Source organism: Camelina sativa, chromosome 12 (assembly GCF_030686135.1).
Source record: "Camelina sativa cultivar CO46 ecotype springtype chromosome 12, ASM3068613v1".
Lineage (NCBI taxonomy): Eukaryota > Viridiplantae > Streptophyta > Magnoliopsida > Brassicales > Brassicaceae > Camelina > Camelina sativa.
The window spans coordinates 16,519,785-16,541,221 of record NC_141891.1 but is presented as its reverse complement, the minus strand read 5'-3'; the positions used below and the strand labels follow the sequence as shown (position 1 = coordinate 16,541,221).

Sequence of the window (21,437 nt, the reverse complement as noted above, 5' to 3'; positions counted from 1 at the left end):
CTCCGGCGATGAGAAAGCTAATGCGTTCCTGCAGTTATTACGGAGAGATCTCCATCGAGATGGTGGATTCGTCGTCGGATACCCCTGACAAAATTAACCGTGACACATTCAGAGCATTATCGAGTCAGCCTAATATTAAGGTCACCGATCTTAAAAAACCTAACACGAAACAAGCTTCGGATAGATACATATACAAAGAGATGTTGCGTTGGATATTGATTTATTTATTTATTTACGATCAATATAAAAACTAGTATTCGATAACTAGCAAAAGAGAGAAAATTTGAAAGAAAGTTGAATGCACAAATCGGATCATGTGCCTTACACATGTTGACAAAATATTCAAATAGAAACTTCAAAATTTAGAGAATTTTTTGTAATCAGTATTCTCCTTTTCCACATTACATCAACTTCACATAGTAAGGTACTTTTAGTAACAATTGAGTCATGTTACTATTCAATATAAATAAATAATGGAGAATGCATAAGAAGAATGAAAAAAAAATCGATATAGATATTGCTAATATATAAAAAGGTTATATATATAATTTGCACAAAATTTGGATGTGGATCATGTTTATGGTTTTTAGATATAAAGCACATTCATGATCGTTATTGTTTCGTATTCCTTTTAGCATGTGATCAATATTTGATGTAGATTTTCAACAAATCACATTTTCAGAGAAATCTACACGGTTAACAGTTTTAACATAAATATGATCATTATAAATTATTATATATTTCTTTTTCAATAAACCCAAAATATCAAAAATACCAAACCCATCGAAATCACTGTTTAGAATGTTTGAATTTTTATTGTGGTCAAATGTATTTACCAATTATTGCATGAAAACTCATCATGTCGGATTGTATATGGAGTATTTGTCAAATTTAAAACAATAGAACTATTAGTTGAGCTGATATGAACATATACCGATGGAGTAACATACAAAACAAAGAGTTTGATATACCAGACAAAAAGATAATTTATAAATCAAATCAATAAATCGTAGTAAGCATTTTAACTAACGCCAAAACCATTTAAAAAAATTGTTTCTGCGAAAAATATAAAATATTTTAAAATACAAACTTACAACATTGAGAATACAACTTAACTATAACAATTCTAAAGTTAATATATGGCGACCAATTATTTAAGGACAAAAATGCATGACTACTTATTTATGTTAATCTCACAATCTTGATAATATCGTCGTTTCTTTATACAAATGAATCCATTTTAAAGTTGATTTTAAATTAAGACCAAATCGAAATATCATAGTGACAACTGGTTGCATGTAATTTTGGTTTATAAAAAATCAAAAATGGCGAATTGAAATCAACCCGTAAGAGCATCTTTACTGGAAGTTACTCTCATGGTTACTCAACCATTTGGAGCCAAAAACTGAATAAAAAATCTATTTACGATCCATTTAGGAGAGAATCGATTCCCTGGGAAGCATCTGAAGCAACACCATGAGTAACCGTACGTGGCCTATTTTCATTAGTAAATACATAAATATTAAAGGAATTTTTTTTTTTCCATTTTCTTTTTCTTTCTTCCCCATTCTCTCTCTTCTCTCTCGATACAAACGGAGTTCTCACGACCAATGACCAACGACCAACGACGGCGGAGGGTTGTCGGGTTAACCCTAAGATTTGACGCTTCGGTTCTCACCACCAACGACGGCGGAGGTTTCTTATGCTGCGACAACGACGGCAGCTCGATCCCGGAGGTCTCCGTATCAAATCCCCGCCACAACACAACCGCCTCCGTCGATGGTGACTGAGACGGAGAAGGTTACAGTCGAGCGTCACTGTGCTGCGAAAGGTAAAGGCTTGAATTGCTTGGTTCCGCCTCCTAAAGGTTACCATCAGCTGGTTCCATGGCCTAAAAGCCGTGACGAGGTAACTCCTTTGTTTGCAATCTCTTGTTAGAGTTTATTGGCTAACTAAAGCTCAATAGCAAAGCTCAAGTGGATTAAGCTTAGAATCAGAATGTAATAAGCCTAAGTAGATTGGATTAAGCTCAATATTCACTTGTATTGCATTTTGGTTGGAAAACTCTGATCTTGGGATTAGCTTAAGTGTTGCCCAAAAAAAAAAGGGATTAGCTTAAGTAGATTAAGTGATGTCGAATTTGGATTTGCAGATTTCTTAAAATAGCTACAATTACAAGTATCTTCAGTTAGAGGTGCCAAGGTTGTTACTGATCCAAGTAATGGGCGATCAAAAGGTTATGGATTTGTTAAATTTGCAGAGGAAAGTGAAAGGAACCGGGCCATGGCTGAAAATGAAATGAATGGTTTGTATTGCTCAACAAGGCGTATTATCAGTATTGTTAAGAACTTAGCCAACGTTGATATCTTCTTCTGTGTTTGCCTTTGACTGGTTTTGTAAAATATATTGGACCGGAGTCGAGAGCATGAAGAGTGCCACTATATTATGTAAGTGATAGGACTAGTACCTGAAGAAAGAAGAAAGAGGTTCAAGCGGAAAGTTATGTTGATCGTCGACGTCGCTTCAAGGTTCTTTCTTCATTGTCTTGATTGCCAAGGTGACCTCTAATACTACATTCACACCAAGTTCTTATTAATAACAGAGGCTCTAGAAGCTGAAATAATGATAACAAAGATGTAATCAGCCAGGTGTGTTTGTGCAGGTGGGACAATCGAACTTCAGCAGTAACACCGGAGAAAGAGATATTCTACCTAGTGGCGATCCTAACATCGGCAGTGAATGTAGTAACATTAGTGAATGTTTGTATTGCTCAACAAGGTCATGTGAATGTAGTAACATTAGTGATAATCAAATATGACAAAAGTTGGTATCCTTTACATTGTAGATGTTTGTTTTGTAGTTTAGGTTGAAATTTGTAGGGTTTTTTTTGTACTTGTATTGCAGGTTCTGTTTTTAAAACTGCAGGTTCTGTTTTTTGTTCTTGAATGTTCTTGATTGTGTTCTGTTAATCTATCCATCATGCAATGCAATATTTGTTTTAATTCACCATTCATCAAGAAACTTGACAAAAAAGAAAGTTTGATAATTAATAAACACAAAAAAATATATATATATTTTTTAAATGTTTGAGTAACCTTTTTTGGGGTTCTCTAGTAATAGTGTGATTTTGCTTAAGTTCTTTTAGGGTTGCTTTACTTAATTTATGATTATTTATATAATTAATTAATGTGAGAGTAACTAGGGTGGGTTACTCCACTAATGATGGTCTAAGCAGGGACTTTCAAGGGTTGTTTCTTGAAACATCTTCCATTTCTCACCCGTCATTTCTCAGGTTTTGGATGATGCTCTTATCAATCGGTGATGGCTTTGACTCATCAGACCAGATCAGCAGTTGGTGAAGGTATTTTTTTTTGTTTCTGTTTCATCTAATTTGTCCTTAATCCGTCTCCCATACTTACCGAACCCTAAATCTCCAACTGTTTCTCTCTTCAGGTTAGTCTCTTTCTCTCTTACCCTTTGACCTTTGTAAACGATTTACAAACTTAAAAGAGATAATCTTGATAAGTACTTATCATATCTCTTACTTCTAGGCTCTTGATATGATATGTGGCAAGAATATTATTCTGTTGATGGATTCACACCTCGAAGGAAAGTTCTCAACAGAAGAAGCTACTCATGTAGTTGTCAAACTCGCCTCGAGAGAGACCCAATACAAAAGATCTTGTTGCAACACTTGCACCGTTGCAAACTAAATCAGACGTAAGCAAAACATCTTTTAAATCCCAGTTTTTGACTGTGTTCTTGAATTCGTCTTTTTAAGTGTTAAATATTCTGGTTACAGGTTCCCTCTTATGTGATGCTTTGGAATAAAGAAGCAAGAGGAGGCAGCTTCGACTCCACAGAGGCCACTTTCACCCTTAGGTGAGGCCTGCTCGAGAATGGATCTCACAGCTATTCATCAGATTTTGGTCATGACACATTACAGAGACGACCAAGGCACAAACGAGGTAATAAAACCAGTAGTTTTGGTACATACGTTGTATCTATGGACAGTTCATAGACGTTGGAACAATGGTGTCGAAGTCTATGCTACTTACTCTGCGATCAACCAGACGCAGCACTACGTGACGCGATGCGTGTATCCAGATTGGCCAACAGCTTTCTACATGCAGTCTGTGGCATTAGCGAAGCTGAACATGAACACAGACGCAGCTGATATGTTGAACGAAGCAGCTCAGCTCGAAGAGAACAGACAACGAGGAGGCAGAGGATCTTGATTCTTGAAACACAGAGTGTTTACCATCTTCTTGTTGTAAAATTTTAACGAGCTTCAAGAATTCTTTTTTAAGAAGACAGAAAGGGGAAAAAAAAACCTGTTAAAAACTGGTTGCTATGATTGTTGATTGGGGAGATAGATGTAATGTAACCATAGGGGAGAGAAGAAAAATTGATGTTTGTTTCGAATGCAAAAAGAGTTGTCATCCTTTGAATGGCTTAGTAGCCATTGCATACCGAGCGGGACAGTTTTACGGGACGGGATGTCCCCGAAGGGACAATAAACCCAGTCGATTCCTTTAACTTAATCGATGTGGTATTTTTGCTCTATTGACATTGTTAACAACTTTATTGGGCCTAGTATAGGAAAAGGCCTCTCCCTCTTATTCTTTGTAAGCCCATTTAACATTATTAATCATATTTTTCCCACCTTTAAAATAAACCCTTTTTATTTTAGGGTGTAAATTAACACAAAGCTTTATTTATAGTAAAAAAAATCAATTTCAAATACATCATCTCCCAAATCGTGGAACAGAAACCCATGACAGTGTAGATCACTTCCTACCAAAACAGAACCTTCTTTTCACACTTACACCGCTCGTCCAAAAGCCAAGAAAGGCTTCCCCATATTCAGCAATAGTGAGTACTCCTCCCACTGATGAAATCTATGGCTTTCAGTTTACATTAGGAAATATATTTTCTAGTTAAAAGTGTTTTTCATTGATTTAATTGTCAAGAAGCCTAAGATCTTAAAGTACATTTATTTTACACTTAAATCTTCCTTCTTAAGTGGTTCATTCCCTCCTCAACTTCGTCTTCTCTGTATCTCTCTTATTGCTTCCTACTTCATTCTCCACACTGGTTGAATAAATCTAGCACAAACTGATATTCAGTTCATGACGCTAAGCAACCTTGATTACGGACAACTCCGGAACTGGCGGGTTGGTGAGGATATAAATCAATCGATGAGGATGCAACGAATTGGAGCCCCTTCTGCTCCAACCAGTCTTAGTGGAAAGCAAAGGACAGTGTAGAGTCCTGCCTTCACACCATCCAGCTTCAATCCTTCCACAAGTATAGCCTTAGAAACGATTTCATGTTCAAGTTATGCCATATGGATACCCCCAAGAAGATACATGAAGAAAAATTCAAGTAAATTAACAACACTGCTATGCCTAGATCACTCTCAGGAGAACTCATTTCAATAGCAAAAACAAGCATGAGATAGTCACGGGAATTCGACAAGCACAAGAATCAATCACACCTTTATAGGGTCAGCTCTACGTTTCCATAGCCCTAGCCTGTATTTGAGTATGAGTTTCCTCTGCAAAATCAGAATCCATAATGACGAGTAAATTAGAGAAGTAAAAAAATCGAGCCAGCAAATCCAAACATATGATTTGGTTCACCAAACCAATTAACATTTTTCATGAAAGGAAAGATGTCTTTAAGTGAGTGACAGGAAACAATGAAACTCTCAAGTAACATCCTAAACTGAAGCAGGATCAGATAACACAGAACTTACAGGTACCCAAAAAGTTCAAGAACTCAACTTTTTGGTTTGATTCCCCTTTGATTACTATAGTTACTTCACAAAATTACATAATGGAACAAATTCAAGGTAGCAGATTAGATTTGACAACTGGATATTTTTTAACGTGGTGCAATATAATAATAATAATGTAGGAAAAAAAGGCTTTTGCATACCCCACTAAGATGATATGTTCAATTCATACATGATCTATGATACCGTGCTAAATCATACCTTTATTAAACAAAAAAAATCAAATTCGCTACCTTTGTGCAGTGATCTAAACAACTCAAAATATAAACTTTTGACCACTTTAATGGAATTTCACTATGGATTAGGGAAGAGATAACAAGGATTGATCTCTATACAAAACAGTGCGCAGCTAGACTATAATTTGCTTTATTGCAAAATCGTTGCAGCGATAACTTGATCGTCTGCGTTTAGCACGTGGAAGTTGACACAATCACTATAATCACAACAATCTCTCACTCATGCTCTATATACTATTACCGAGTAGCGACAAAAAAAAAAAAAAAAAACAGATTGTGTCGGTCGAACCAACTCAAAATGCAAATCAGAGTGTAGAGAGATCTCAAAAACATATCTCTAATTTATTTGTTATTACCAATAAACAACATAAATGTGTTAAAATCTTAAATCATCAAACAGCCATATATGTAGATAGATTTAAATATTCCGAGAGATCGATCTACACCAAATTCAGATCTCTATACGGCCTTGAAAGACTCGAGGCTCTTGGAATGAAGCCACAGCTTTTCAACAACGACGGCCTCGTAGTTCTGGATCTTACCACCACCACCACTCTTGGCCGCAATTTTCAGATTGTACTTTGTACCGGAGACCACTTGCGTCGTTCCCTCGACAACCTTGACGAAAACAAGATTCTCCTTGGATTGTTTGTTATGCTCCCCGATGGCATACTTGGCGATCGCTACGACGTTCGGATCCGATAGATTCTTGATCGGCTTCTGGCTACCGTAACCACCACCGAGACGACCACCTTCCACGACGGAGACAAGAGGGAGGAGGATGATAGAGAGACAAATCAACGACTTCATCATCATCATCAATTTTTTATTTTGTTTTTATGTTTCCTTACTTAACCTTTTTTTGTTTTTTGTTTTCTGGGGTCTTAACTGTATCGTAGGTTTGGTGTTTTTATAAGCCAAGAGACTTGTGTTGTGTAGATGTGTCTTTGCTTTGGAATGTGGGCAGAGAGAGATGATAGTTCCAGAAATTAACGGAGATCCCAATCATCGTGTTACGCGGTGACGAGAGTGAGTTGTTTCTTTCACACCGTCGGATTTGACAACTGGATAAAATCTACGTGGCGCAACAACACGTTATAGAGTCAACGAGTGGCTGTCCCGTCACGTGTATTTGTCACGAGACTCGTAGTGGAGTTGTATTATTAGCAGAGCACTAAACGGGCCCATACCACAAGTTATATTGGGCCGATGTGGAATCGCGTCGGCAACTCAGAATTAGTAAACTATACGACGTAACTTTGATATATTGTTGCACTATTGATTTTGTTTAGATCAACGGCTCAGATTCTTTTGTTCCTGACTTCTTTTCCGTAGATATGATTACAGCTGATTACGAACGAAAACAATCCTTAGCTAGCTGCGGCGACGATCGGAAAATTCGAAATGGAAGACGTAGAAGGTATGAATGCTGCTGCGGCGGAGCTTGAAAGACTCCAAATTGATATTCTCCGTAGAATCTCCCTTCTCGAGAGCAATGTTCTCCCACAGAGTTCCTCTTCGGCGGCTCCGTCGCCTTCTCTACCGGTTGATGAAAACGAAACTGTGGCTCGCCTATCCTCCATTCTTCGGTTCGGCGGCGTTAAAGACTTCTGCTTCAAGAGAGTAGCTCGAGATTACTACGACTGGCCTCTTGAATCTCGCCGCGACGTTCTCGGCGCTTCCTCAGTTGACCATCTCTGCAAGAGCATTGTTCTGGTATGCTTCAATTGTATTCAGTGAACTTCTTACGAATTTCGTATGTATTAGAAGTCCATGGAACAGTATTGTGATCTTCTCCTTATTTGAATCAGTATGTGATATGTGAAACTAACTACACGTTGTTTCAAGAATCAGTGTAATCTCTATTGAAGATGCTAGTTTCGTGTTACAATCCTCTCTGCTAGTGTTTGTTTCCTCTCAGTGCTTACAATATTACAGGTTAATACTCAAGCTTCATCGGACATTGTGGATTGCAGTGATCGAAACAACTCAAAATACTATGTGGTTGTGGTTCAGGTGGTCTTGATGGTTATTGACTTGTTGAATTGCATTCTCACTTTTATTTCGTCTTTTATCTTTTTGATCTGGTTGTTCTTTTTTTATGGCAGTATACAGCCAGATTCAATGCCGAAGCAGTAAAGCAGTTTCTTTATTCACTAAATGAGGGAAAGATCCCAAAGAAAAGATTTAACTGTTAGTGCTTCTCATATGTGTGATCTATTAACTTATTTAAGTTTTTATGTTGCTTCTTTATGCTGAGGCTTGTGCTAATCTCTATGTATAGTGAGACTTGCTCCTGAGGAGACGTCGATTAAATTGACAGGGTTTGAGCACAATGCGGTAACCTGTATAGGTATGAAGACAAACATACCGGTAAGTTTTGTTTTTTCTCACCGTTATTTCTGTGATATAATTCAAATCTTTTATTTGATTGAACGCTGACCGACTTTTCTACATCTTGCATTATTTACATATTCTGCCAATAATCTCTTGGTGTTTTGCTCATTGCTGCTCTACAATATTAATTACATATAAGACATAGGAGTAGTATGAGAGTAACCTTTACCCACTTGTGTTTTCTTCTCCTCGACAAACCAGTTTAGTGCTGTATTTTGTGTTCAGAAATACTTACAGAGAGTTTTCCCTTTCATACACATGTTCTTGCCAAGCGTTTTGCAGACACTACAGTTTATTGTCCTGTCCTAGAGGCCCCGGAAGGTTTCAGTGCCCAATGGGTTACACAGCTAGGTTTTGTCTTGTTTGTTTCTCTTAGTCTGTACAGGAGGGTGTGGTACATTATAACACAGTTTGCATTAGTACGAAGCAGAAGTTAAGAGTTTTCTTGTGAGCCAGCTGCTGATTGAGTGATTGGGACTCATTGTCTTTAGTACTTTCCCCATTGATAGTAAAAAATTTAGAACTTCCGATTTTTACAGTTCAATACCTTCTTTGCACTACCAGTACCAGAGTTAGTAATGGGTGTCAGGCAGAAAGTTAAATGGCGTTATTTTTGGTCTGTGTATATATAATCTTAGGCACGTACCCTACTGCATTGATGTGTTTATCTTCCTTTCCTTATCCGGAAGTGCCCCACTTCAGACAACACACTATTTATTCTACTGTGACACATCAGTCTTTCAAAATCATCTTTACACCTTAGTATTAAGTAAATGGGCTTTCCCTTTAAGGTAATTAGTTATGTTGCTTAGGTTGCTCTCATGATGATTCCTCGATCTCAATTCGATATGTGGAGAGTGACTTGTTATTTTTGAAGTATCCGTAGAGTTGGAAGTTTCAAACTTCAAGTTTGTATTAGTGGAGATATGTATCAAATGCATGTTTAGTATCATGTTTAGAGTTTCCATTGCATATTCAGACCTTGGTTTTGAAATCGAAATGTACTTTCTATATATTGATACTAACGAGTTAGCTGGGCGGCTTTGGGAAATGTCAGGTGATATTGGATGAGGCCGTAGCCAAACTTAAACCAGACTTCTTCTGGTTGGGTGGTGGAGAAATCGATCTGAAGCTCGGTGTCAGAACATCTGAATTCCTTGAATTTGTCAAACCTTTCATAGTTCCTTGTAGCTGAAACCAAGAATATTTGTAACACTATTTTTTTTCTCCCTGTTATCAAATGTTACGCTTAGCTTAAGATTTTAGCTTCAATGAGGTTTGTACCTCCCACACACATTGGTATACTTTGTAATGATACTTGGGCTACCTGCTAATTGGAGCTAAATGGCGGTAAAGAGACCTGAGTCTACATACCTATTAGAGTTTAGTTGCTGTATTTAAGATCTCTTGTACGGTATATTTAAGCTTAATGATGGAGTTTCACAGTTCTGTTACAATCTCAAATGTTGAGAAGTTCTTTTGTGCCACATCCACATGCAACAGATTAAGTAAAAGGATGCACCTTGTTTGTTGTATACGAGGAGAAATAAAGAACAAAAGAAGTTGGTCGTGAATATATATAGATAGCACAAGAGTCATTACAACCACCAACACATGGTGAATGCATACATGCATATAAAAGTATGACATATAGAGAAAGGGGTATGGATCGGGTAATTAAGACTTCTCATTGTGGATGGGAGGCTTACGATGAGGCTGAGGATAGTCCATGACCACTACTTCATCCCCTGTCTCGACTCCTCCACCCAACACCCTCCTCCTTCCTCCACCATTGACGACGTTGTGTACCAAAGAAGCAACAACCCTGTGATGATGATGCTTATGTGACCCTATACGGCGAGCAGTGGCGCATCCAACATTGAAAGACAAAAGCAGAAGAATGAAACAGAACACCATCGCGAGTCCACCCCTCACAGAGCAAGACATGACTTCTCTTTGTCTCCTTCTTCTTCGGATACTTGTATATATATTTTGTTTGTAGAAGAGACTAGAGCAGGACAAATACAGTTTGAAATGTGTTAATTTGTGTAAGAGAAGAGAAGAGGGAAGGAGTATTTGTAGGCAGAAGAGAGTAAAGAGAGTAAGACAAACATTGAATGCAGGTGGGGGGGTCCTTCATTATCATAACATGCTATTGTTCCTCTCTCTTTAATTTCCTTTCTTTCAATCGTCTCTCTTGTCTAATTATTCAAATATATTTTCATTCATTTTCTGCATTTATACACATATCTATCGTATGTATATGGGTGTCTTGATCGGCCAAACCATTTGTCTACTTGAGAGTCTTCGTGGGGTCATCATCTCATGCATTCTCATTTTCCTTTCTTCCACATTTGCTCACCTTATTCTTCGGTTCTTCCCCCTTTCCACCAGCGCCATTACTGTTTGATCGAACTATTACAAAACAGTTTGACGTGGTACTCTCCTAAGTCCTAAATAAATCACCACCTTATCACGACACTATTTGACATTGATGTCTTTGGACAAAACACTCTTCTAAGTTATGAAGCTTTTTTACATTCAACTTTCACTTCAATGGTCCAAAATCCGAAAAACACAACCGCGTCTCTCATGTTCCACGTGACCGGTTTGGGGACCTTGAAAGAGAGAATCTTTGAGGATCATAATAATTATTATGTATATCATCGATAGCTAGAAACTGTGAACAAAATCAATACCGAAAAGTGTAAAATAAGAAGAAGAAGCAAGGCAGCATGGTCCGACCGTCTCTCCGTCAACGACAATGTGGGACCTTTACTAACATCACCGGCCACACCCCCTCAACCTGTACCGACCGTGTCTGCCACGTGGCACAGTCTCCTTGTGCTTGCACTCCTATTGAGTTGGGTCATATAACCTTCTCTCAATTCCTATAGGCCTTGCAATTTGTAACTGCCATGGCCTACGACATGTGATGTCGGCTTATAGATTGAAGACATAAAAAAAGCACGCAACTAAGTCGGGCGGATGTGATAGATGGATTCATAAAAAAGTAGGTTATCATTGAAAGAAGTAGATGGTAGCAAAGGATATTATTATTATATACATTATTTTAGGTTTACTGTACACATTAACAACGCCCAACCAAAGGTCCTTAGAGAAGAAGTACATAGGTGGCTTGCTTAATAATTAATAAGAAGATGAAATATTCGGTGAAATAGAGATGGTTTAAATGAAATATCCAAGCAAGAGAGATCTATGGAGATCCAAATCCAAACGTGTTTTCTCCGCTGTAAGTGACATAGAGGAACCCATCATCGTCCTTTTTCTCTTCGTACACAGAAGACATGAGGGCACCTGCAAAAAGTTATCAGATTCAGCCATTTTGAAAAACGTGTATGATCTCCAGTTTTCATGCTCTTGTTACTTGGTATCAAGGATAGAACTCTTAGATATACAGACAGGAGGTCTATCTGGTTACCTGTTGGAGGAAGAACATTGTCCACAAATATGAAGATAGCCTTTTCTGCACTCAGTTTGATTCTTTTGCGGATGACATACACAAATTGCCCCACTGTCAGATCAGCCGGGACTAAGTATCTGCAAATTTGAAAATCGGAAAAAGCTTAGTCATCAATCACAAGTCAGGTCCGAATGAAAAGGATACCGATCCCTCATTAATAGACTTACTTTTTCTTGTCAATGGTTGGTATATCACTCTTCTCAGCCTTCTCAACAATCACCTGGATCCCACCAAAATACAAATGTGTGGCTATCATCACTAAAAGTCTAAAAGTGTCGCTGAATTATACAAATCTATTTATTAAGCTGTAAGAATGACCAAACAAGCACTTCATAAGAATCGAGATTAAAAAAATCACATTCCAAAAAAAAGAACTATCAACTTCAAAAGTCCTAATCTTGTGATAGATAGTCCAGTTTAAATAACTCCAAGTAGTAGTTTATACAGTGGCAAACATATGTCACAAGCATGTAGCTAATAAGACAATGATAACCAGATAACCAACTGTTAGTTGGATAGACAGTTAAAGCCAGATGCTATTTACAAAACTATAGGCAAAGAGACGATAAGTTCATAATCACCAAGAGATAAACAAAATATTGTGAAAGGAAAGAGCCACAAAAAGGGCAAACTATACCACATGGCTAACACAACAACTTAAAACTGCAAACTCAGTGAAACACAAATGACTGGTCCGAGCAAAGAAAAAGGGGACAATATGCTAATCACAGAAAACTTTGAATATCTGTAACGTATCAATATTGAGCTCTCACCGGAATTCTATCTGGATACTTCTCTCTAATCCGAGCAGCCTCTGCCCTTCTCTTCTCTGAAGGTTCAAGAAAACAGGATCGTATTAAATCAAAGCAAGGTTTCAAGTATCAAACACCAAATCAAGAACAAAAATTTAGGATCCAAACCTAAGTCATGCTCTTGCTTGAACGAGCTTTTTGCCATTCCTTCCACGCCTACACATACATAAGAAATAGGTGACGCCAATCATCAGACAACCATCAACAAACAAACTCAACACTTAAATCGAATCATCAATTTCCAAAAATAAACTCTAAAAACTCAAATTTTAAGTACTATAAACACAAGATTTTATCTATCTATCAGTCGATCATGTTCCACATGCCACTTTTTACAACAATTCCGAGACATATATCTAAAATACACGAAATACAGAGAACCCTTTTGTATCAGACATAGAAAACTCCACCTAAAGCCATACACAGACGAACCTAGATCGATTGATCAACTTAAAAACCCAACCTTTAAGTAATCAAGATCGCAATCAAACCAAATATAGAGGGTAAAACCCAATGATCAAACCTGTAGATTGCAAACAACGAAGCTTTTTTCTGCGATCACACACTTTTCCCCAGAGAGCTCACAACGCTATCGTTGAAGATAACAACAAGAAATTAACGAAAGAATATGAAAAGAAAAAGCAATTAAGCAACCTCCAAAAAAATTCTGCGAAGCATTTAAAAATTGTAAGTGATAAGGCAAGAGATTATCTACAATGGTGTATGGCAATATCTAAATACCTCAGCTGACGTGGTCTTGTTTACTCTGATGATCCAGAATCTGACGGTAGACATAAGCTACTCGGAAATCTGAACCGTCCATATTACTGAAGGTTTACGAGAGAGCTGTGTACCTTATTATTGCCTCCGAAAAAGGATAAAGAAGAAGCGGATATGCCGGGATCACGTTTCTGCATACGATATGACACATTTACCCCTTGAAACTGTGTGTTAGGTGAAGAGTACAGAAGGGTAACAACTGGAAACCATAAATCTTTTTTTTTGGGCAAAAAAAACTAAACAATAAATCTAAATATCTTGACTTTAGAATTTCTTGAGAGAGCATCCCCGTTCCTAATTATATATTTTAAATTCAAAATACAAAATTAAATGATAAACAATAAATCTAAAATTTAATACCAATACTTTAAAACTAAACCATCAATCTTTTTTTGGGCAAAAAAAACTAAACAATAAATCTAAAATCTTGACTTTATAATTTATTGACTTTAGAATTATATATTTTAAATTCAAAATTAAATGATAAATAACAAGTTTTATTTTTGGCTAATTAGATAGCAAAATGTGTAATTATTTTAAACGGATTTTTAATGTCACTATATAATCTAGAATGGCCCTATACTATAATTGGACTCTAGGAGAATTGACATTTTTTTTTTGGATAGAAGGAGAATTTGACATATGTATAAGTGATGTAAATTCGCATGATCTCAGAATGTTTTAGCATTTTCTTTTATTCATTTTAAAAACTCTTTTCTAAATATTCTATGGCAATTATATATATAAAATTATGTTAATATGAAGTTCTTTTATTGCGGAAAAAAAAAATGAAGTTCTTTTATTATATTTCACATGGCCAAATACATTGCATGGTTTCAAGTGATTTTTTTTTTTTTTTTTAAAGCATTTTTTCATACTCACATAGTTAAGAAAACAACCATAAAGTCAAAATCCCATTGTATATTTTCTCCATTTGTTAGGAATCAAATTATATTACAGACTCAAAACAAAAATATAATAATTAATGAAATTCATTTGTCTTCTGTCGTATTTATTTCGTTTTTATTGGTACTCGTATTTTAAAAATTAACTAAAAAATGAGAATAATCTGCGTTCAGCTTGCATCTTCAATCAAAACTAAACTTACCAAATAATAGGAAGAGATTTCGATTGTACAAAAATTGTTATTGTTTTGCAATGTTATGTTAATGAGTTCATTTATAAAATTTACATTCAATAATTTGAGATGATGATTAGTGATATCAATATCCTAAGAAACAAATATCATAGTCTCTCATGTGTAACATAGGAGAAAATGATACATGTTTAGGGATTTGAAAATAGTGTGGTTTTATATATATAACATTAAATTATGTAAAGCTGATTGTGAACGAATCTCATTTTCACTCGCTAACAAACTTGTCAAGTCAACAATAACAATTAATTTAAGATATATAATTTGGAGTTACTGGGCATATGTCTCTCTACTGTCTAGTTATTAAATTTGATTGTTTTACTTCTACTCTGATCAACAATGTTTATTTGCAACTTTGCTGATCAGAGTAAAAATGAGAAATAAATTTTAAAAAAAATATTTTGAAACCAATTACACTTGTTAGAAAAATAACATGTCAAAAATTATTTATAGTTGTCAAAAATTAACAAAAAAAACTAATTTAAAATAAACAAGAAAACGTAATTCAAGAAAATAGACTAACAAAAAACTAAGTACTAGAGAAGACAAACAACATTGTCAATAAATTAAATACTATATAATAATCCGCGCTGATAGCGCGGATAATTTTTTTTATTTTGTTATTTGTTAATATCATGTTTATGTTGTATCATTCATTTACATGTTATATAATATAGTACTATATGGTGAATTTTGATTCGTATTAAACTACTAATAGGTAGGCCTGGAAACTACTACCAATACTCGTATTGGACCCGTTTTTCGGTTTGTATCCGTCCCGAAAAAGGTACCCGCAGCTCTAGGGTCGAGTGAAGAGTATAATAATTATATTATCCATGAATAATGATCGAGTATCAGATATTAATTTAATTTTTGAGCATCTCGTTATCCGTCTCATTACCCGTTTTATTACCCGACTCATAAATACACGTTAATATTTTGTAGAATAATGTTACAAGCGTAAGGAAATATTTATGTAAATTTAGATTTGTTTGTTACAAAATAATAGTAGAAAATTTATTAATTCTATACATTTTATAAAATCATATATTTAATTTACTTAAGGTCATACTCTGATTTCGACCCGTAGTTGGTACTACTATTTTGGTTTGGTGCAATATCAAATTCGTTAATTATACATTCGGTAAAGCCAAAAAAATCCTATAAAACATGTATTGACCTGTGATTTGGTATTACAAATTGATGTGATCGTGTTTAGAGATCTTAATATACCAAATTTACAAATTGAAGTTATTGGTATAACATGTTATATATTAACTTTATATGTGAAAATTACAATTAGGTTATGTATACAATTATCAATATTATACACTTAGTATTGTTTATATAGTGAATATTGTGTATAAACAATTAAGTTTTAGCCAATTAAATAGTTTGTTATTATTTCCTAAGATTTATGAAACAATAAATAGAGTTTTATTATTTTGTAAACAAATCTAAACTTTTCTTTTGTTAGTTATTAGAATAATTAAAATATAATAGCATCTTCGTAATATGTCACATCTGGTTAAATTTTTAACAACATAGCTTAAATAAGTATATAGATATATTTTAAAAATAGAAACAATGTTGTATCCTAATTTTAATATATATTTGTTATTATTAAATGATTTAGATATGTAAATATTTAATCTTAGTTTTATAAATAAATTTAAGTTTTAATAATTTTTTAAATAGTTTGTTATTGTTTCCTAAGATTTCTGAAACAATAAATAGAATCTGTTTAATTATTTTATTATATAAATTCTATATAATTTCTATATAATTTTATTATTATTTTATTAAATAATTTCGAAATTATTTTATTAATGATTTCTTGTAATCTAATAAATTAATAATTACTATTTTTTTTTATAATTATTTTCAAGTTACAACAAATTAATATTAAGATTTTGTTATTATATTTTGTATTAAAATACAGTGGTATTTTATGTAATATTTTACATGGAATAGAGTTATTTGTTTAAAGGGTTGCTATATAGATAATTGTGTTCCTTATTTTGTCAAACTGAGAGGTTCTTATTATTAAACATGGATTCTTATTGAATTTTTTTTTGGTCAATTATGAATGACTTGACCTATGTTGAAGAATATACCGTAAGGCCCATTAGAATTACAACATGTAGCAGCCCAAATACAAAAGCAGAGCTCTGCATAAACAAACCCCAATGAATCGGTCTGAAACTTCCGCGGAAGAGTAAGAGGAAGAAGAAGGTCTGAAGCTGTAGAGAGGATGAGCATAGGGAAGGCCTTGTTCTTGTTCATGATTGGAACGGGTTATGGCGTATACGTTGCCCAGAATTACAACGTTCCCAATATTAAGAAGCTCACCAACACCGGTCTCGTCATCGCCAAGCACATCGAGGAGAATTATCGCAAACCCAACAACAGCAAGGACGATGTCAATTGATCGGGTTTACCAATTCTCGATCGGGATTTTATTGTAAAATTGGTTATGGTAGCTGATCAGAGGGCTTGTATTTTCTTGGTTTGGGAATTGAAGACTAAAAACAAATTGGGGATTTTAATTAGGGTTTCTTCTTTTTATTAGACTTTTTTTTGGGATAAATCTGTGCATCGTTGGAGTTAATTAATGGATTCGGTAATACTTTGTTCCTTGATCCGTTTCAAGGTTCATTGTTTTGATTTTAATTTATATCATTTCACTCTTTTATTCAAGCTTCTGTGTTTCTGTAGCTTGACCATATAATACAAGACAATGGTGTTACAACATAAGCAATCGTTGATATGCCAATAGATCACATAATTAGGAGTGTATAGTTCATAGCTTCTCTTGCAGTTCTCACTTAGTTCCAAAGATTTGTGTAAACTGTTTCCAGGCTCCTTTTCTACGGTTTCTCTTAACTGTCTCACTGTCTTGAATGTGTTCTGCATTGTCAATGTAATAAATGTATCATCAAATCACATTAGTTAAATGTATCTCAAAGCGAACCCTCATAACATATATAAATCTTTGATCAATAATGCCTCTAGTCTCGCTATTTCTTCTTTTCATTATCTTTTGAGGTTTCCAAAGAAGCAAAGAGCACAAACACAGCTTACCACTGTTGTTGACTTTGCCATTCACTCACTTTATAAAGCAGATTGATTGGGCCCTATATCATAATGGGCCTAAAAAGTTTAATACGAGGCGCCGAATTCCTTTATATGTTTGGTTTTGCGTGTCGAGAAAGTAAGGTTAGTAATGTCTTCGCCGGCGATGTCAAGCAGCCGCCGCTTCATCCTCCAGAGGATGATGTTTTCATCGAAACCGTATCCGATTGGGAGGGATCTTCCTCTGAAGCAACGACCCACTTTTAGGGGTCCATCATCATCACTTCTAAGTCGAGTCAGGTTCCTGATCAATGACATCTCGGATCTCGACGTTGCAGCCAAGCACGCCCGTTTAGCTGCGAGGAAGAAGATGAACCCTGAAATAGCCACCTTAATCAGCAAAACCATCATCGGAGCCATGTGCAACGCTGGGAGGTCCGACGACGCCTTGGATCTGTTCGATTTGTTTTTAAACAAATCCAAGATTAAGCCAGACATAGCTTGCTGCAATTTCATCATCAAATCCCACTGTGAGCAAGGCCGCCTTGACGAAGCTCTTGGAATCTACTCCCACCTCCTCTCCAACAAACCTTCTCCGGACCACAACACGTACGACATCTTGACCAAAGCCATGGTCGATGCCGGGATGATGGATCAAGCTTTGGATCTCTTGTTGAAAGGAAGGGCTGACTTGTCCAATTTCGAAAAGCCAGGCATGTACATGAATCTTATTCGTGGCTACTTGGAACAGAGGAATCTCGACATGGCGTATCAGCTCCGGGGCGACTTCAAGACTTGTTCCATTCGCAATGAAATCGCAATCTTGGAATCAGTATTCGTAGAGTATTTGTTCAAGCAAGGCAAAGATGAGGAGGCTATGGATCTATACAGGAGCGCCGTGACGTTGAACAAGAACGGCTTGACAGAAAATGCAATTGTGGGCAATGTGTATTTGAAACTGTTGCTCAAGTACGGCAGGAAAACACAGGCCTGGGCATTGTTCGAGTATATGCTTGATTATTACGACTTGTGCTACACTTGGGAAGATGCAACAGATGCTCTTAATTTGATGGTGAACGAGTGTTTCGAGATGGGACGGTTCAGCGATGCGATGGACATCTTCACCAAGGCCAAGGCAAAGGTTAAGTACAACTCGGTGCTTGTGGGAGTATACAGGAACCTTATTACAAGGTTGTGTCAGAATGGGAGGCTGTCCGAGGCTGAGAGTTTGTTTGATGAATTGCTGAAAGAAGAGGTCTTGCCAGATGATGAAACTTATAAAGCAATGATTCGTGCATATGCTAAGTCTGGAAGGGTCGAGGATGCCGTTGAAACTGCAAACAAGATGATGACTTCTAAAGTCCACAAGGTTACTAAACTGTTTTTCTAGTTACTTCTGTTGACCTCTAGGTTAGGTTTCTTTTGCTTTTACCTTGATTCTTTTGGCTTTCATATTTCATTAACTATGTTAGCTGATTGGTTTCATTCATTAGTTATGTTAGTTCGAGTACTTGAATTTCATCAGTTTGTACACAAACAAATAAAATAAAAGTGTATCAATTGGAAGATGAATGAATGAAAGGAAGGTCATTCTTAGTCCGAAAAGACGAAGAAGCTGCCGCTAGAGAAGAGCAGATCAAACGCGAGGAAGCTAGAAAACGAGATGCTGAGTCTCGTCTCGAGGTGCTTCGTAACGTCCGTGGCTTAGCGCCTCTCAAACGAGCTTCTCCGGAGGCGGAGAAGGGTAAGGACGAGGCGGTGGTGGTGGCTGCTGCTGTTAAATCCACCACAGCTGTTGTTGTGGAGAGTGTTGAACCGGAGGAGCCTAAGACTGGTCATATTAATCTATTCGAAGGGATTAGGATCTTTGATCCGATTGAGATCCCCAAGAACGATAAGCCTGCGGAGGAGGAAGATCAGAGAAGGAAAAAAATGAGGAAAGAAGCGGCTGCGACGGCGAGAGCTTCTGCCAAGGATGCTGCAGCGAGGGCGGGTGATCCAGATGAGGAGAAGTATAGATTAGGGTATGGGGTTGCTGGTAAAGGTGTGAAGCGTCCTTGGTATCTTGAGAAACGTAATGATGAGGAAGATGATAGTGTTCGTGGTGAGGATGATGGTGGATATAGAGGTGATGAAGCTAAGAAGAAGAAGAAGATGAGTGGTGGGAAGAAGAGCTTGATGGAGCTGAGAGAAGAAAGGTTGAAGAGGGAGAGGGTTGAGAAGGAAAGAGAGAGAGCCCTTTTCATGAAACAGAGCCAGAGAGACGGTGGTTTTTCCCGGAGGTGAGTCTTTTTGATTATATTGGTGGTTCCGGTTTCGTACTTCATGATGACATTATACCTAATTTGTGTAGTGTTTGTACATATTAGTACTTACTGCTGCTTGATTCCTATCCCTAGTGTTGTTTTATTTCATAGTGCTACTTGATGCTTGTAACTTCGTTTGTGTTGATAGAACCATGGTAGAGAGTTTGGAGTGTGATAGATATATGGGGATCTAGGAATCAATAGTTAACTAGGTCCTAGCCTTTTAGTATATATGAAAGTTTAGTTTGAATGTTTGATGGTAGCATTTAGACCCTGAAAGTTAGAACTATGTGGGTAATATTTTTGTTTCAACATTGGGTTGGACAACTGTTTTGGTTGCTAATAATCCCATTGGTTCCAAGTGGAAGCAAAGCAAACTTATGGTCATCAGAAAAGAGTATATATATAATTGAATGATCTAGTAATTAGTTTGTGAAATTGTGTAGGCGATTTAAAGGTAGTTTAGATAGTACACGATTGTGAACCTGTCTATTGCATAGTAACTTCATTTGTGCTGATAGAATCATGGTAGATAGTAAAGAGTGCGTTTTGCAGACATCACAGTCTATTGTCCTGTCCTAATTTTCACAGAGGCTCGGAAGGTTTCAGTCCGCAATGATTTACACATTTAGTCTTGTATTTGTTCTCTAAGCCTGTACAGGAAGTGTGGTAGATTTTAACACAGTTTGCATTTGATATGGACCCAATGTTAAGAGTTTTCTTGTATCAAGCTGCTGTTTATCCCACTTATTGTCATAGGTATCTCCCCCGTTGATAGTAAAAACTAGAATCTCCTTTTCGACAGTTGAATATCTTCTTTGAACTACCAATACCAGGGTTAGTAATGATATGTCATAGGTATCTACCGAGACTTAAATAGCCTTATTTTTGGTGAGTGCGTGCATATATAACCTTAGGCTCATAACCACTTCAGACACACTAATATTTCTGCTACAATGACATATCAGTACTAAGAGTGAAGTTAAAGAACTGTTTTGGTAGCTGAAAATCCCGTTGGTTCCTACTTTGAATAGGCACACCAAAGTTATAATTTTGAGTAGAAGGGTATCATAGATGATTGCTAAAATTAGTTGTGAAATTTCTGCAGGCGGTGATGGAAATCAAAAGGATGACAAAGAAGACTTGGTGGAAAGATTCAAAGGTGATTTCACGTCTCAAAAGCCCCTTTTGTCGTCTATCTATAGGTGTGTATAGAGATGTTTCTACAGATAGAAAAGCAGAAAGGATGTGTAGTGAGTTTGATGGTGGAACCTTTATTATTGTTTCCTGCTCAAAGAGTTATATTTGTGTCCCCTATATTTGATACCCATAGCAACGGTTTTGTAAAAATGCTTTGCAATTCAACAAAGACCTTTGGAAAATGATAAACA

General features: G+C 36.3%; 6 protein-coding genes and 2 pseudogenes across 8 annotated transcripts; 5 read left to right on the top strand and 3 right to left on the bottom strand.

Annotated features, from left to right (window-relative positions):
• The first annotated feature begins 3,899 nt into the window (after nt 1–3,899).
• LOC147930616 (serine/threonine-protein kinase BSK1 pseudogene) lies at nt 3,900–4,238 on the top strand (annotated as a pseudogene).
• A 2,064-nt stretch (nt 4,239–6,302) lies between these two features.
• LOC104731961 (uncharacterized) lies at nt 6,303–9,890 on the top strand. 2 transcript variants are annotated; one of them, XM_010451473.3, is made up of 6 exons: nt 6,303–7,289; nt 7,372–7,752; nt 7,975–8,052; nt 8,145–8,229; nt 8,321–8,409; nt 9,491–9,890. In XM_010451473.3, exons 2-6 carry the CDS (start codon nt 7,441–7,443, stop codon nt 9,626–9,628), a joined length of 702 nt encoding a protein of 233 aa, XP_010449775.2. In that variant the 5' UTR covers nt 6,303–7,289; nt 7,372–7,440; the 3' UTR covers nt 9,629–9,890. The 2 variants fall into 2 exon arrangements, with proteins under 2 accessions (XP_010449775.2, XP_010449776.2); XM_010451474.3 differs by having other exon boundaries at nt 7,002–7,275.
• LOC104731962 (cysteine proteinase inhibitor 4) lies at nt 6,356–6,855 on the bottom strand. The gene has a single exon (XM_010451475.3). The coding sequence runs from the start codon at nt 6,853–6,855 to the stop codon at nt 6,496–6,498; it is 360 nt and encodes a 119-aa protein (XP_010449777.1). The 3' UTR covers nt 6,356–6,495.
• Nucleotides 9,891–9,996: 106 nt separating the features above from the next.
• LOC109128074 (protein GOLVEN 1 pseudogene) lies at nt 9,997–10,542 on the bottom strand (annotated as a pseudogene). The gene has a single exon (XR_015574077.1). The product of XR_015574077.1 is annotated as a protein GOLVEN 1 pseudogene (transcript).
• A 929-nt stretch (nt 10,543–11,471) lies between these two features.
• On the bottom strand, nt 11,472–13,581 carry LOC104731960 (autophagy-related protein 8f). The gene is made up of 7 exons (XM_010451470.3): nt 13,471–13,581; nt 13,253–13,396; nt 12,838–12,885; nt 12,691–12,746; nt 12,085–12,137; nt 11,876–11,994; nt 11,472–11,751 (listed from the first exon to the last, which is right to left on the bottom strand). Exons 3-7 carry the CDS (start codon nt 12,872–12,874, stop codon nt 11,651–11,653), a joined length of 366 nt encoding a protein of 121 aa, XP_010449772.1. The 5' UTR covers nt 12,875–12,885; nt 13,253–13,396; nt 13,471–13,581; the 3' UTR covers nt 11,472–11,650.
• A 3,237-nt stretch (nt 13,582–16,818) lies between these two features.
• LOC147930615 (uncharacterized) lies at nt 16,819–17,365 on the top strand. The gene has a single exon (XM_087477853.1). It carries the CDS (start codon nt 16,920–16,922, stop codon nt 17,094–17,096), a length of 177 nt encoding a protein of 58 aa, XP_087333979.1. The 5' UTR covers nt 16,819–16,919; the 3' UTR covers nt 17,097–17,365.
• A 526-nt stretch (nt 17,366–17,891) lies between these two features.
• Nucleotides 17,892–19,130, top strand: LOC104733582 (pentatricopeptide repeat-containing protein At3g60980, mitochondrial-like). The gene has a single exon (XM_010453150.1). It carries the CDS (start codon nt 17,892–17,894, stop codon nt 19,128–19,130), a length of 1,239 nt encoding a protein of 412 aa, XP_010451452.1.
• Nucleotides 19,131–19,315: 185 nt separating this feature from the next.
• LOC104731958 (uncharacterized) lies at nt 19,316–21,428 on the top strand. Its single transcript, XM_010451467.3, has 2 exons — nt 19,316–20,022; nt 21,155–21,428. Exons 1-2 carry the CDS (start codon nt 19,316–19,318, stop codon nt 21,159–21,161), a joined length of 714 nt encoding a protein of 237 aa, XP_010449769.2. The 3' UTR covers nt 21,162–21,428.
• The last annotated feature ends 9 nt before the right edge of the window (nt 21,429–21,437 follow it).